Source organism: Arachis hypogaea, chromosome 15, assembly GCF_003086295.3.
Source record: "Arachis hypogaea cultivar Tifrunner chromosome 15, arahy.Tifrunner.gnm2.J5K5, whole genome shotgun sequence".
Lineage (NCBI taxonomy): Eukaryota > Viridiplantae > Streptophyta > Magnoliopsida > Fabales > Fabaceae > Arachis > Arachis hypogaea.
In genome coordinates, this window is record NC_092050.1 from 1913004 (window position 1) to 1929411 (window position 16408).

The window sequence follows — 16408 nt, forward strand, 5'->3', positions numbered from 1 at the left end:
CTAAATAATAAATATATTCGGCAATGATACTGTCCCAACATTTAAAATAAAATATAGATTACGTTTTGTCAGAATAAATCAATCATACGGATTATTATCTTCTTATATTGGGGGATAAGGCAGAATAATTTGTGCATATGCATATGGGTTAACATCACCGATTTATTGCCGTGAATATAGCGATTCCATCATTATTACACCAACTTTTTTTTTCCCTATTGAAAAGATTCCGGTAAAGTAAGACATAAACCCCAAAAAGATTAGTCCCTTTCATTCCTTTTTTATATGTTTTCTTTTGCTTTCTACTAATTCCCAATCTCTTTGATGCGTGACACCATCATTGATTTTCATTAGCATGCACCAAGGGACAATTACATAAACCACACAATTTTAAAAATTGTGTGAATCCACCCACTAATTATATACTCTTGTATTAAAGTGAATTTAATTTGATACAAAAAAAATCTATACGTATATTTAACTACTATTATTATATTACGAACGAGTTATATATGAAATGACATAGCCTCTTCGTACTTATACGGAGGTCATGTGAATCCAAGGGCAGAAAAAGAGACACATGGAACTCAAAACGACACAACACAAAAAAACAAAACATATACTTATGTTAACACCAAAACACAACAATGCTATTATGCCACCTTTATCTCTCTAATCCCGAAAGGTCCTTTCTCATTCCCATGTGCAACATGCAAATATTCAACTACTAGCTATAGGATGATAGTGCACTCTAACTCATCATAAACCAACACCCAATTCCTTTTTTTTTCAATAAAATAATCAAAACGGAACCCCAAAGTTTCAATTTTTTAATGACCTTACTCAATTTTTTTTATGTCACTAAAAGTCTAAACTTACAGCAAAGAACCCCACTTTTTCTGCTGTAGTGTGAGTTAAACGAGAATCAGTTATTATTCGTTGCCTTCTTCACCTTCTATTCCCACCACTGTCCTTTGTTTGCTTCCTCAACGCATCGTTATCTTCTTTTCTATCTGTTCTTCTAGTTGCTTCGTTCATTCTCTTGTTGTTGGTGTTTATGTTGTGGTTTCTGCAATGGCTACCTTAGCTGACATTGGTGTCTCAGCACTCATAAACATTCTCACATCATTTGCATTCTTGCTGGCTTTTGCTCTTCTCAGAATTCAACCCATCAATGACAGAGTTTATTTTCCGAAATGGTATATCAGTGGTGGAAGGAGCAGTCCAAGGGGAACAAGAAACTTTGTTGGGAAATTTGTGAACCTCAATTTCAAAACTTACCTTACTTTTCTCAATTGGATGCCACAGGCTCTAAGGATGAGTGAATCTGAGATCATTACCCATGCTGGTCTTGACTCTGCTGCTTTTCTCAGAATCTATACTCTTGGGTATTCATTCTCCCTTTTGTAGCTTTCTGCTTTTACTTTAAAGTTTCAAATTTTATTGGTAATTCTCTTTCTAGATTGTTTATTTCTTGTTTGTCTTCTACTATCAGTTGCTATCTAACCAAAGCTTGGTGCATTATCCTGTGTTGTTTTGAAGTTTCAAACTTTATTGATAATTCTCTTTTTTATATTGCTGAATTGTTGTTTATGTCCTACTATTATCTGCTATTTCATCAAAACTCATAATGGGTTGTGAAAAGTTCTAATCTTTTTGGTTCACTCTTTGAATTTTATATTATCTCACTTTTGGGTGCATTGTCCATTGCATTTTTCTTTTAATATTCTCTTTTGAAGTAAAAGGGCCGTGGAAACTTATCTGCTCTCATGTGATTCTGGAAATTGTGATTTTGTTTGTTGTGAAATTGATGGTTATCATGTTGGAAACTTTGTTGAAGAACAATCTCTAGTTTTTCATGCTTATGGTATGGAGTATTGGAGGATTGCATAATTTTGATTAATAAGTGATATTCGGAGTTGTGCCGTGTGGTTTTCAACTTTCTTTTGTTTAGTTACAGGCTTTTTTCTAAGCCTTTCCGTGGAAGCTTTAGCTTTTGGGTGTGTGTTATCCATGTGAACCTTTTCTGAGTTACCTATGTCTATGTGGGTTGCACATGCGGTTTTTTCTGTTTATTATATTTACAAAGTCCTTGGAATTTCAGAATTATTTAGTTACTCCACACAGTTTTATATTAAATTAGTTTGTATAGATATAAATTGCACCGAAAATGAATTATCAATATGCAGAGGGAGTGTATCTTTTTTGCACATCATGAAAATTAGTAGAAGCAGCTACTTTTATTTTTAAATTAACTTTGTTATTCAAATTATTCTACTGTGCCATGCTTATTCTCAATCTTGTTTATTTTTTCTTATATTTGCAGCATAAAGATTTTTGTTCCAGTGACTGTGGTGGCACTCCTGATTTTGATTCCAGTAAATGTGTCAAGTGGGACATTGTTTTTCTTACGAAAAGAATTGGTAGTGAGCAACATTGATAAACTCTCAATATCGAATGTTCCTCCTAAATCCACAAGGTATGGTTACTGTTTTAATTACAGATACAGTACATATTGCTGGTACTATGATTTAGTACTAATACAGTTACTTGTTTGTTTCAGATTTTTCGTTCACATAGGATTAGAATACCTGTTCACAGCATGGATTTGTTTCCTGCTTTACAAGGAGTATGATAATGTAGCATCAATGAGATTGGCTTTCTTCGCCTCACAACGCAGGCGTGTAGAGCAATTCACAGTGAGTTGCATATCTTAGTTCTGGTTTCGCTTCCCTAATTTGCTTTGAAACTCTATTTCACAGATTCATGTTTTTCATGCTTGTTGCAGGTAGTTGTCAGAAATATCCCTCATATTTCTGGCCACTCGATATCTGAAACGGTGGATAGCTTCTTTCAAACAAACCACCCTAATCATTATATTGGACACCAGGTAATAATTCTCATTATATTCTTCACTCTATAAGTTAATTGATGAGCAATGATGTCAATGATGTAGTTAATTGAGCAAAACATTTCTTTCCAGAACATCATATTCATATTTTTCTGCATTTAATTTCCAGGGGGTCTACAATGCAAACAAATTTGCCAAGCTTGTGAGAAGAAGAGAGAGACTTCAAAATTGGCTGGACTATTACCAGCTAAAGTTTGATAGGCATCCTGACAAGAAGAGACCAACTGTCAATGTATGTGATTCATATGAACTCGAGCAATTTGTCTAGTGACTTTGTGAAAATTTGTTCTGATTCCTGATCTGATATTGTTATCCTGTCTCGATTTATAGACCGGCTTTTTAGGTCTTCTGGGTCGGAAAGTTGATGCTATTGAGTACTACAAACAAGTAATTAAGGACCTTGATACATTGGTAATTCATGTTTTCATTCTATTTTCTTTGCATGTTAAATGTTCATTGATACCTCCTTTCATAGTCCTTTCAGGACTACTTGCATTTTGCTTGTGTTCATTGAGCTACATCTTTTGCAGATGATATCAGAGCGCCAGAGAGTTATAAAAGATTCAAAATCTGTTTTGCCAGTTGCTTTTCTTTCATTCGATTCACGTTGGGGAGCATCGGTCTGTGCTCAAACCCAACAAAGCAAAAATCCCACTCTGTGGTTGACTGATTGGGCTCCAGAGCCTCGTGATGTATATTGGCGAAACCTGGCCATTCCATTCGTTTCTTTGACCATCCGAAAATTCGTGATAACAGCTTTAGTATTTGCCTTGATATTCTTCTACATGATTCCCATTGCCTTTGTGCAATCCCTTGCAAATTTGGAGGGTCTTGAAAGAGTTGCTCCTTTCCTCAGAACTGTGATAGAGTTGTAAGTGGACCTAAGTCTATTACCACCTTTGCATCCTTGATTTTGATTTGTTAATTTTAGTTGTTGAAATGGATCAGAATTCTAGATCTAGTGTTCTCTCTATTATGCCTTGAAGGCATTGAAATTGGCTATTATTCCTTACTTCCCAATGCCTATTCTTTTTCTTATCTTGTTTTATAATCACTACACAAATTTCTCTTAGATAACTTGCTTCTTACTTTGGTTCACAAAATTTTCTTTGGCTTTGTGCAGGAAATTCATCAAGTCATTTCTACAAGGTTTTCTCCCTGGTCTAGCCCTTAAAATATTCTTATATATTCTTCCCACCGTTCTGATGATCATGTCGAAAATTGAGGGGTATATTGCATTGTCAACGCTAGAGCGAAAGACTGCATCGAAATATTATTATTTTATGCTAGTAAATGTTTTCCTGGGAAGTATTATTACCGGAACTGCATTCGAGCAGCTGCATGCATTCCTTCACCAGTCAGCTACACAGTATAACTTCTTTCTTGATTGTTACTTGAGTTTGTTCTGGATTCCTATGTTCTTTTGAATGTTTATACTATATTTGGCAATTTTTCAATTGGAAACCTTTTATAATGTTTCATTCTATTATCAACCTATTATATCAAGGGAGCTACTCAAATGAAGATGTAAAAAACATCTTTTTATGAAGATCCTTTGTATAAAAGTGTGATTTATTGATTTGGCCACACTTCAAATAGAAAGAACACTTTTTTAACATATCAAAATCTAACCCTACAATCCATCATCCAAGGATCAAAAAAAAAAATTATTACATGAAGACAATTATAATATCTTCATTGGAGTACCCACCTTATATCAAACCTCAACAACTTTCAAAGTATATATATGTCTTAATGAAGTCATAATACTCAATGTGACTGATCTTTTCTACTTATTGGTAACAGGATTCCTAGAACCATCGGAGTTTCGATTCCAATGAAGGCCACCTTCTTTATGACATACATAATGGTTGATGGCTGGGCTGGAATTGCTGGTGAGATCCTCAGATTAAAGCCATTGGTTATCTATCATCTCAAGAACATGTTCTTAGTTAAAACTGACAGAGATAGAGGAAAGGCTATGGACCCCGGGAGTGTCGACTTTCCAGAGACTATTCCAAGTCTTCAACTATACTTCCTTCTTGGAATTGTATATGCCGTGGTGACGCCGCTCCTTCTCCCTTTCATCGTCGTCTTCTTTGCCTTTGCATATCTGGTTTACCGCCATCAGGTCGGTGTCTCTATCAATATGATCTCATAACATCTTAAGCTCAGATTCACCTAGTTTTTGGAGTGTCTATGCAAATGCATTGATTCAGAATTCATTCATCATCTTTGTGTAGTTTCTGAGTATAAGTTTATATGTTAATTATTCAGATAATCAATGTGTACAATCAACAGTATGAAAGTGCTGCTGCATTTTGGCCGCATGTTCACAGCAGAATCATAGCAAGCTTGATAATATCACAGCTCCTCCTGTTGGGTCTGCTTAGCACCAAGAAGGCGGCTAAGTCTACCCCGTTGCTCGTTATGTTACCGGCGTTGACATATGTATTTCATGTCTACTGCCGGAGCCGATTCGAGCCTGCATTCAGGAAGTACCCACTTGAGGTATGATATATGCAATAGGCCAATATATTACAACTTGCCAACTAGTCAAGGATAACAAACCTTAGGAGATAGACAAGAATTCTAATGGTTTTTCATTTTTAATGTTAAGGGTAAAGTACTAAATTAGTCCTTACGCTTGGGCATAATTCTGTTTTAGTCCTTAAAGTTTAAAGTGTCCTATTTGAATCCAGAAAAAGTTTCATTTAGCTTCAATTTAGTCTCACCGTGAGGTCAAAGATAAATAATTAACAAAATGTCCTATATGACAGCAGGATAAGAACAAGGTCGATAATTTAAAAAATAAGTACAAGCTCCAGAGGCACAAAATCAACCGTGGATGCATCAATACATGTATTCAACATTTTTTTTTAGTTTTATAGAAAATATTTCATTTTAATTATAAGAAAAACGATAAATAAATGTATTGATACATCTACGGTTGATTTTGTGCTTTTGGAGCTTGTACTTATTCTCTAGATTATCGACTCTATTCTTATGCTGCTGTTATGTAGAATATTTCATTAATTATTTATCTTTGACCTCCGGTGTGACTAAATTGAAGTTAAATGAAACTTTTTTGGATTCACCAAAACAGAATTACGCCCAAACCGTAGTGGATCAATTTAGTACTTTATCCTTAATGTTATTTCCTTTTAGGATTTTGCCAAGAAAGAAACAAAAAATGATAACATCTGTTTTCTGTTCTACACTAAAGATGAAAATAGAAAATGAAAACAGAACCTGAACAAGCCTTGGATTTCCTATATTTGGAAACTGATTTCTATTTCATGTGTATTCAGGAGGCAATGTCAAAGGATTTGTTAGAGAAATCCACAGAACCTGACTTAAACATCAAGGCATATCTAGCAGACGCGTACTTGCATCCGATCTTCCGGTCGTTCGAGGTTGAAGAAGAGGAGTTGGTTGAAGTAAGAGTAGACAAACATGAAACTCATGCAGCTAGTCCTCCATTGATGAGTGAGCATAGCTCCCCTTCTGCATCCCATCATCATCATCATCATATTGAAGAACCTTCTCCACCTCATTATAATGACTATCCAACTTCACCACCTAGTTATTACTACCATGAACCCTCTCATCTCCGCTATGGTTATCACTATCAAGGAGAACCTTGAACTCAGAAACAATATATATGAACTTTGGTATTGGGTTAACTTAGATAGCGTTTGGAAGAGAGATAGAGACTAAGAGATTGAGAGACAGAGAAGCTCTAATTTAATTTGCACAAAGGGTAAAGTCAAAATTAATTAAAGTTGAAATTAATTATTTGAAATGGAGATATTTTAGGTATAAAATGTTATTAAAGTTTCAATCTCCATCCCCGAAAATTTCAATCTCCTGTATCTCTACTTTTTGGAGGTACTGAAATACTGAAATTTTAGAGACATAGACTGAAAATTTAGTACCAGTCTCTAGACCAACAAACATAATACTGAGTCTTAGTTTTCCAGTTTCTGTCCTAGTACTTCAAAACAAACGCTACCTTGGTATTTTGCCATTTAAAGTTTTACCATTGCAACTGTAATTATATGGTTTTTTTGGTTCTTATGTAAGTGATATGATTTCTTTTCAAAATATGTGGTGGCTTAAGTAGGCAGAATTTCACTTGATAATATAGTTTGAAGCCTAGAAAGTAATCATTTTGTACTTTTTCTTTTTTTGGTATTTACTTCTACTTAATCGTCTTGCTGTTGTGCATTGCCTATAATCATTATCTGTAAATAAATTGGATTAGATTTTTAAAAGATTAAAGGATCAATTTGGTTAATTCTAAAAGGATTAAAATTTAAAATGCTTCTTTTAAGAGTAATTTAAAAAAAAAAACTAAAATATATTTTTTTTTGAATTAAAGTTGTTTGAATGAATTAGAAAATAAAAATTTGATTCTTATTTTAGAAGGTTAAAATACTTATTTAGTTAATTTTAAAATATTAAAATATTAAAATAACTCTTTTAAGATTAAGGTTATTTCATTTGTCTTAGAATGAAAAAAAAATCGGAGTTGATTTTAAAACGACTAAACTACACTATTTAGGACTAACTTTAAATGATTATAATGTTTTTTTAATATTAAAAGTGTTTAATTGATTTAAAAAGTATTAAATTTTATTATAAAAGACTAAAATATTCTCTTAATTATAAGTCTTGATGCCATTTTATAAAGATGTCTAAAACGTCTTTTTTTAAAAATATTTTTTAATAATTAAAATTTAACATATATAATAGATTAAATCATATTATTTTTGTTAAAATTAGTCCAGATAAATTAATTTGACCAAAAAATAGTGAATCAAATTTTGAATTGGTCTAAATTAATATTGTTATATAAAAAATGACTACAATATCCTTATTATAGAAAATGATTAAAATACTCTTATTATATATATTAATTTTGAGAATCCTAAATTTTAGTCTTTTTCTTCCCTGTTGATTTAGAGTTTTTAATATATATATATATATATATATATATATATATATATATATATATATATAAGGGTATTTTAACTTTTTTTTATAATAGGGATATTGTAGTCATTTTTTATAAAAAATATTAATTTATACCGGTTCAAAATTTAATTTATTAATTTTTTGGCTAAACTTATTTGTCCGGTCTAATTTCAATAAAAATAACACAATTTAATTGATTATATGTGTTAACTTTTAATTTTTAAAAAGCATCTTTAAAAAAAAAATTTTTTGACATTTTTATTTAAGTGGCTCCTATATTATTTTAACAAAAAGATATAATAAACCTTATTTTTATTCATTAAATAAATAGATAAAAGACTCGATTTTTTTACCACAACATTTTGGGAAATATGAAAGTTTTAGAAATAAATATTACTTTTTTACGCAATGAAATTTATCAAATACAATGATCACATTTCATTACTTATAAAAATTTGACTTTTATTTGCCATTTATTTATAATTAATAATTACTGTTTTATTATTAATAATTTATAAATAATAATTTAGACAAACATATAAAATTATGTAACGATTCTTAACATGCAAACATCTACATATGAGTGCCAGCTTCATAAATTGATTTAAAAACTAAGAGCCGAAAATTTAGGTATGAATTTTAGCTAAGAGTAAAAACTATTAAATTGTCTTAAATAAAAAAGGACAACGTTTTTATCTTTCCACTTTGATGTAATCATTGCCTCTATATTAGTTTTAAAGAAAGAGAGATGTTCTCATAAAGATGCATAAAACGTCTTTTTGTAAAGATATTATGTGTCACATTATTATTGGACGTATTAATGAATCTGTTACTTTTAAATTTTTTAATAAATTAAAATAATACCGATTTTTTTATAGTAATAACAATAAACTCAATTGTTATTAGATCCGATCCAACGAACCAATTTACATAATTCATTAGATCATAATTTTTTGTTTTTTTTAAACAAAAAAGAGATATATTTATTTTTTTATAAAAAAATTTAAACATAATTCGATTTAAATTGTGTAAATTAATCGGATCAAAATAGGTCTAATAATTAATAGTAGGGATAATTGAATTTATTATCATTACTGTAATAAATCGATTTTATTATAGTTTATTAAAAGATAAATTATTAATTGATTTAATAAAAAAATCTAACAATATTATGACACATGTAAACGTCTTAAAGAAAATGTAAAAGCTGGTGCGATATAACAATTCATGCTTATATATTATGTAGTGCATAAATCGTCATGATGAACCTAAATCGTGAGATAAAGAATGATTTTAAATGAAATAGAATAAAATATTTGAGAATTTCATAATTTATGAAGTTGAAGGCCAAAACTTAAAAAATTCCCATGATTTATACAGAACTACAACAAACCATGGATTTTGATATTTAAAGTAAATTTTATGTTCAACTATTCAACTATTTAATATATACATGATGAAGCACCGGCTAGTGTTGATTTAAAAGGAAGATAAAACAAAAAAATATCGATCACCTAACATTTATATATATGCATGTTTGGATTTTGGAATATTAGGATTAGTCTTTTTGGTGTACTCATAATGTGTTAGCCTTTTCTTAAACAAAATATAATTTTTTTATCTTTTAAATTTGAATTGAAAATTTTATATATGTACACATAATTAAGTGATACTACTGAAATTACAAATAATAACTTTTCATTCATATGATTTTTTATAAAAGTCATTATTAAATAAAAAATTTATACTTTATAACATTTAGTCATTTTATTTTTCTAAATAAACTTATCACTTATTACAGAATAAAAAAAATATATTTTTAAAGAAAAATAAGTGAAATAATATTAAAATTATAAATAATCATGTCATGTTATTTTTTTTAAATAATAAATTAAATTGAATAATTTTATTTGAATTAAAAAAGTAAATTATAATAAGGTAACATTGTCATGTTTTGTAATACTGAATTTTAAGTCTTTAAAGTTTAATAGTTCATGTTATAAATAGATAAATTAAAATTTATAATTTAAATTTTGATTTTTTAATCGTGTCAATTATATGAATTATAATTTCTCAATTGTAAAAAAATATATAAAATACTATTATACATGTTTTTTTTATTAATTTATTAAAACTTAAAAATATTGATTTGTTGTAATTTTGTATAAATTATGGAATTTTACTAAATTTTGGCCTTGAACGTCATAAATTATGAGATTCTCAAATGTTTTATTCTATTTTGTTTAAAATTACCTTTTATCCCACAATTTATACTCACTATGACAATTTATGAAAACTAGTATAAAAACAACAATTTATATAAAAAAAAATAAGAGAATAAAAATATTATTCTTTCTCATTTAGAATAATTTGATAGTTTTTGCCCTTATTTGATTTCTTTAAGTAATTTAGCCTAATTGGAGTGAAGGGAATGGTGTTGAAGGTTTGAGTTTGGCTATTGTGGAAAGAGGTCGTTGGTTGAGTAGCAATAAAAAGCAAGAGAGAATAATTAATTTCAAATATTATAATTTTATAACGAAGACTACTTTAATAAAGATACTAAAAATATTTTTTTTAAAGATGTTTATATGTTTATATGTTATTATCGGATATCTTTGTTAAATAAGTTAATAATTTATTTTTTAATAAATCAGAAAAATCGGTTTATTATACCAACAATAATAAACTCAATTGTCTGCATTATAATTATTAAATTTGATTTGATCCGATCCAATTACACAATTTAAATCGAGTATCTTTAAATTTTTTGATAAAAAGATAAATATATCTCTGATTTTTTGTTTTGCAGATATTTAAATCTCTAAAAATTTAAAAATACAATCAGATCTCTAAAAAAATTGGATTTATTGTTATTGTTATAAAAAAATTAGTTTTATTTTAATTTGTTAAAAAATTTAAAAATAATCAATTTATTAATACGTCTAATAATAATACGACACGTAAAAGTCTTTACAAAAACCCGTTTTAGACGTCTTTAGAGAAGCATCCCCTTTAAAAATAACAATTTTAATTTTCTTTTTGAACCACAATAAATAAATGAAATCTGAGTTCCACAAAGCGGGTATGTGGTCCTTGAAGCTTTGCATTGTCACGTTGCTCTGTTTCCTTACATAAACAGTTCACAGTTGCATATAAATATTCACTCAAAGCCATTCAAACATTCTCTCAATTGAACTCAAACCATAACAAAAGCGAAGGAAGCCCAAAAAGAAAACCCCTTTTGGTTCTTTCCCAGTTTCCCTTTTCTTTCTCCTTTCTTCTTCAATTATTCTTCTTATTCTTGAAGTTGAACCAATGGCTGCAAATGTGAACTTTGACATGCCACATAACAGAATAAGCACCACGCTCATCACGTACCCTCATTGGTATTCACCAAAAAATGGAATTTACCGTAGCAAACACCTCTCTTTGGAGCTTCCCAAAGACCCTTTTACGGACCTTGTTTCCTTCGTCTTTTCCCACCGCCATAATGGGGTTTCAGCCCTTGTTGATTCCTCATCTGGGTCTTCAGTTTCTTACTCAAAGTTGCAACCTTTTGTCAAATCCATGGCCTATGGTCTTCACAAAATGGGTGTTTCACAAGGTGATGTGGTTCTGCTTTTGCTTCCAAATTCCATTTACTATCCCATTGTGTTCTTGGGTGTTCTGTGTTTAGGTGCTGTTGTTGCACCATTGAACCCTCTAAGTAGTGTCTCAGAGATACATAAACAAATCAAAGATTGTGGTGTGAGTTTTGCTTTCACTGTGCCTGAAAATTTCAAGAAAGTAGAACCATTAGGAATTCCCATTGTTGCTGTGCCAGAAAATGAGGAGGGTTTGAAGCTTGATTGTTTCTCATGTTTTAGTAACATGATTTCTGGTGAATTTGGTTTTTCGATGAGGCCAGTGATTCGACAGGAGGACACTGCTGCTATATTGTATTCTTCAGGGACAACTGGGGTGAGCAAAGGAGTTGTTCTAACACATAAGAACCTTATTTCTATGATTGAGCTTTTTGTGAGGTTTGAAGCTTCTCAATATGAATACTCTTGCTTGAACAATGTGTTTCTAGCTGTTCTTCCAATGTTCCATGTGTATGGTCTATCGCTTTTTGCTTTGGGGTTACTGTCTTTGGGTTCCACAGTCATTGTAATGAGGAAATTTGACATTGATGAGGTTATCAATGCAATTGACAAGTTTAAGGTTACACACTTCCCGGTAGTTCCGCCTATGTTGACAGCATTGACAAGGAGAGGAAAGGGTGTTAATGGAAGTAATTTGCAGAGTTTGATGCAAGTCTCCAGCGGTGCAGCACCTTTGAATGAAAGTGTTATTGAAGACTTTGTGGAAACATTTCCTCATGTTGATTTTATACAGGTACTATTTATAGTGACACTTTTAAAAGAATGTGAATTGTGAATTATCTGCTATCATCTATCTAATTGCTTGAGTTACTGCATTTCATTTTTGTCTTTTGTGATCATATTTGTGAGCTGAATATAGCAAACACTGAGTACTATTATTGTGCCATTACTTTTCCACATTACTAATATAGCAAATACTGGACCACCCTTTTTATTTATGGTAGTTTTGCTTTTCCAAAATTTTAGGAATGTATTGTAAGATTGTTTCATCTTAGGGTTATGGAATGACCGAGTCGACTGCGGTAGGAACACGTGGCTTCAATACTGAAAAGTTGCACAACTATTTGTCAATAGGATTGTTAGCTCCAAACATGGAGGCAAGAGTTGTAGACTGGAGTAGCGGTGAATTCTTGCCTCCGGGAAGCAGTGGTGAGCTTTGGTTGAGAGGACCTGCAATCATGAAAGGTATAAATCTGTGTTTCCCAAATATATGTAGAATGTAAAGTATTAACCTTTTAAATAGGCTTTAACCTTGTTTATTACTCTGCCATATATAAACTTTTAGTTTGCTTCAATGGGAAAATGCCATCTAAGTTTCATGGACATATTACTCACAATATGGCAATAGCATGTACTTTATGTGTAGTATTCTTCCGGTGAATTGTAAATATGATATCTTTTTCCCCGTGGATTTCCCAGGGTACTTGAATAATGAGGAAGCGACGATGTCAACAATCGATAAAGATGGTTGGCTGCATACTGGCGATGTTGTTTATTTTGATCAGGATGGGTATTTGTATATTTCAGACCGCTTGAAAGATATCATCAAATACAAGGGCTTTCAGGTATAATCAAATTCTCGGTTCAATAAAATATTTAGCAATATTTCCTTCAGCAGAAAATATCAGTAATTTATTTATGCACATGGTAAACTGCAGAAGCTTCTCGTCTTCAAATGTATGGTAGAATGGCGTAAAATGTAGTCAAAACTCAAATAGGAACACCAACAAATAAATGGGGGATTTTGGATGGAAATTTCAATAGAAAATCCACCATCAAACTATACAATCTGCAACCTTTGTCATAAATCATTGGATGCTTTCTTTATATAAAGGATTAGAATATAGGAGGTAGTTGCATATTTCTAAAACTTTTGTCTATAACAGTCTTCATTCACAAAGGATGGATATGAGTTATGAAATTCTTTCTATGCTGCCACTATTTTTTAATCAAATTAATTGTTGTACTATAGATATTCATACATGGTATGTGATATGTAACAGATTGCCCCTGCTGATTTAGAAGCTGTGTTAATCTCACATCCGGAAGTTGTTGATGTCGCAGTTACAGCGTAAGCATGAATACTTGTGTATACTGATTTTTACAAATTGCAAGTATTCTCTCCAATTGTTCCTGAGCAGTATGTTTCAAATGATTGAAATTTTTACACTTGTTTCGATGTATATACATATAAGAAGGTGGTACTTTTCAAAGTTCATTTTTGGCGATCAAGCCTAACGCAGAGTGTTGCGTCGATTTCCATTTCAGTGCCATGGACGAAGCAGCCGGGGAGATCCCAGTAGCATTTGTGGTCAGGAAGGTTGGAAGCATGATTTCTGCAAAGCAAATAATAGATTATGTTGCTGAGCAGGTTCTTCCTTCATAGCACATACATAATTTCTATTATATATGAATTCACATTTACAAATACTTGAATCATTACCCAAATTTTAACTATTTTGTTGCAGGTTGCTCCATACAAGAAGGTTAGGAAAGTGATCTTCATTAAAAGGATACCAAGATCTCCAACTGGGAAGATCCTTCGGAGGCAGCTTAGGAATTTCTCCACTTCTAAACTCTAAAAGAACCCAAAACAAAAAAGGAATTCTTTTAGCAGTGGCTTATCCTCAAATTTTATTCATGTTGATGGAAACCATTCTGTTTTGGTTCTTTTCCAATTTTTTTTGAGAAATTCTTAGGTGCTTTTGAGCTTTACACATATTATGCATACCACTATTGAAAAAAAAATGACATAATCACCTATGAATTTATCAATTCTTGAAGGATAATCCAAGAATTTGTGTACATATCTGAATAAGGATCCTTTGAAATAAGTGGTCAATAGATTCAATTCAAATACTGGAAATTAACATTTTTTAGATGTGAGAATAAAGCTGCATCGCATATCATTAGCAGCTAGTTACCATGCATTCATATAATTGGATGTTTGCCAACTAGTGGCTTCCAATAGATATGATGTTTGTGGCGTCACTCTTATTTGTAATAACCATTCAAGTTAGATAGCTGAGTTTGAACTTTGATGATTACTTTCTTTGGCAAGGGACTTATTTTTCCTTCAAGATAAATGAACATACTCTTTTTGAATAAATGATCAAATTAGTCTCTGAAAGATCACTCTTTTTTTAAATTGATTTCTAAAAGATTTTTTAATTAAATTCGTCTTTTAAAGATTTTAAATTAGTCATGTTAGTCTTTCTATTATTTTCTTTATTGATGGTGTCAAAATTTACAAATATGGCATGTTAAGTGATACTACAATATACATCTAGTAGTCTTAATTGACTATTAACATAATAATTTTATAAAATTAGATCAAATTAAAATTTAATAAAGAGATCCCTCGATTTACGGTTGATTTGATCTAATTTTATAAACTAATTATGTTAATAATCAATTAAAACTATTAAATGTATACTCTGATGTTATTTAACGTATCACATTAATAAATTCTGATGCTGTTAGCAATGGAAGTAACAGAATAATTAGTATAACTAATTTAAAATCTTTAAAAGACGAATTTGATCCACAAAAAAAATTTCGAAGACCAATTTAGATAACGAATAATCTTTTAGAGACATTTAATCGTTTACTCTACTCTTCTTCCTCTTCACCTAGAATTCGTGTTGCAACCCCACACATCTAAATAAAAAATGATATTTCAAAAATTGGAATTGATGGTAATTAGTGGTTAAGAGAAGGAGGATTGGATTTTAGTCCCTTTTTGCTGAGCGTTACTTTCTGCCTTTTGAGATAACTTCAGGAGATTTTTTTTTCTTTTTGTCTCGTAACTAGTCAAGAGACATTTTCTTTTTGTCTCGTAACCAGTCAGGAGATATTTTTCAATTTTGTCTCCTATGCAACAGAATCAGAAATGAAATAGAAGAGAGAGAGAATCACACCAAGAAGTATCCTGATTCAGTTGCTAAGTGCAATGCAGCCTACATCCAGTCTCCATCACAACAATGATGGAATTTCACTATAATCAATCAGATTACAGACACCAATTCTTCTCTGGAAACTACCCTTCCTATCCGAGATAAGTCTAGAATCTATCCCCAATTCTGAACTTGACTTAGTCACCTACCAAACTTTCAACTGCTAAGTGCTAACTCAACTTGTAAAGAAATTCCCACATAATCATGATACACAACACATAGATGTACAAAGGACCTCTAATACACCTATAGCCTTTTCTTTAATTTTGTACACTCTGCCTTTTTTCACTCACTGGTTTTTTTTTACAAACCTCACTGTTTTGCCTTTTTCACCATGAGAACTCAAGACAGACAAAACTTAAAGAAAATACAAAATAGAAAACATTGAAGGAGAAGAACTTCTGTTAGTTTGGGTAGTTATGAGAACTCTGTGCTTTCTCTCCTTATCCCAACCCTTGGCCGTTCACCTTTATTATAGAAGGGGAAGCTTCCAAGGTTAAAACGGTTCAACCGAGCCAACTTCTTCTTCTTCAACATCAAAACCGGTTCGGATAGATAGAAGAGAGAAGGAACCGAAAGCTAAAACCAGCATGCAATTACCTCTCTCTCATCCCTTTTCTTCAAGCTTCATCAATCTGAGCCTTCCATCTTGACTTGGTCCCCAAGAAAGATTTCTGACCCTTGATGAACACTTGATCCTTGACAACTCCTTCTGCTCCACTTCTGCTTCCTCATCTATGTAGTTACCTTCTATGATGGATGAACAAAAAGTAGAGACGAGCATGCCACAGAGATCTTTTTCTCTGACCGAAATGGATTGCTTCCATTTCTAGGTATGGAGATCTTGAGACTTTCTCACCACATTTTACCTTTAGTGGTAAAGATCTCAGTCACGCCATACTTTAGATCTTCCTTTT

The 16408-nt window shown here is 31.3% G+C and overlaps 2 protein-coding genes across 3 annotated transcripts; both read left to right on the plus strand.

The window, feature by feature from the left end:
* The first annotated feature begins 630 nt into the window (after positions 1-630).
* Positions 631-7018, plus strand: LOC112747477 (CSC1-like protein At1g32090). Its single transcript, XM_025795512.3, has 11 exons — positions 631-1388; positions 2327-2479; positions 2564-2699; positions 2789-2890; positions 3021-3143; positions 3242-3322; positions 3442-3782; positions 4035-4280; positions 4718-5042; positions 5189-5422; positions 6223-7018. The coding sequence occupies exons 1-11, from the start codon at positions 1075-1077 to the stop codon at positions 6556-6558; spliced, it is 2391 nt and encodes a 796-aa protein (XP_025651297.1). The 5' UTR covers positions 631-1074; the 3' UTR covers positions 6559-7018.
* A 3914-nt stretch (positions 7019-10932) lies between these two features.
* On the plus strand, positions 10933-14582 carry LOC112747479 (4-coumarate--CoA ligase-like 6). 2 transcript variants are annotated; one of them, XM_025795513.3, is made up of 6 exons: positions 10933-12268; positions 12531-12720; positions 12955-13100; positions 13539-13606; positions 13804-13906; positions 14004-14582. In XM_025795513.3, exons 1-6 carry the CDS (start codon positions 11207-11209, stop codon positions 14115-14117), a joined length of 1683 nt encoding a protein of 560 aa, XP_025651298.1. In that variant the 5' UTR covers positions 10933-11206; the 3' UTR covers positions 14118-14582. The 2 variants fall into 2 exon arrangements, with proteins under 2 accessions (XP_025651298.1, XP_072073546.1); XM_072217445.1 differs by having other exon boundaries at positions 13804-13855.
* Positions 14583-16408: the final 1826 nt, after the last annotated feature.

What these genes read in the sequence shown, in the direction of transcription:
- LOC112747477 (XM_025795512.3), top strand. Translation starts at nt 1,075, where the DNA reads ATGGCTACCTTAGCTGACATTGGTGTCTCAGCACTCATAAACATTCTC. An exon ending in ATCATTATATTGGACACCAG is followed by an intron (nt 2,891 to 3,020) that starts GTAATAATTCTC and finishes TTTAATTTCCAG; the next exon opens with GGGGTCTACAATGCAAACAA. An exon ending in TCAGGAAGTACCCACTTGAG is followed by an intron (nt 5,423 to 6,222) that starts GTATGATATATG and finishes ATGTGTATTCAG; the next exon opens with GAGGCAATGTCAAAGGATTT.
- LOC112747479 (XM_025795513.3), top strand. Translation starts at nt 11,207, where the DNA reads ATGGCTGCAAATGTGAACTTTGACATGCCACATAACAGAATAAGCACC. An exon ending in AGGACCTGCAATCATGAAAG is followed by an intron (nt 12,721 to 12,954) that starts GTATAAATCTGT and finishes TGGATTTCCCAG; the next exon opens with GGTACTTGAATAATGAGGAA. An exon ending in TAGATTATGTTGCTGAGCAG is followed by an intron (nt 13,907 to 14,003) that starts GTTCTTCCTTCA and finishes ATTTTGTTGCAG; the next exon opens with GTTGCTCCATACAAGAAGGT.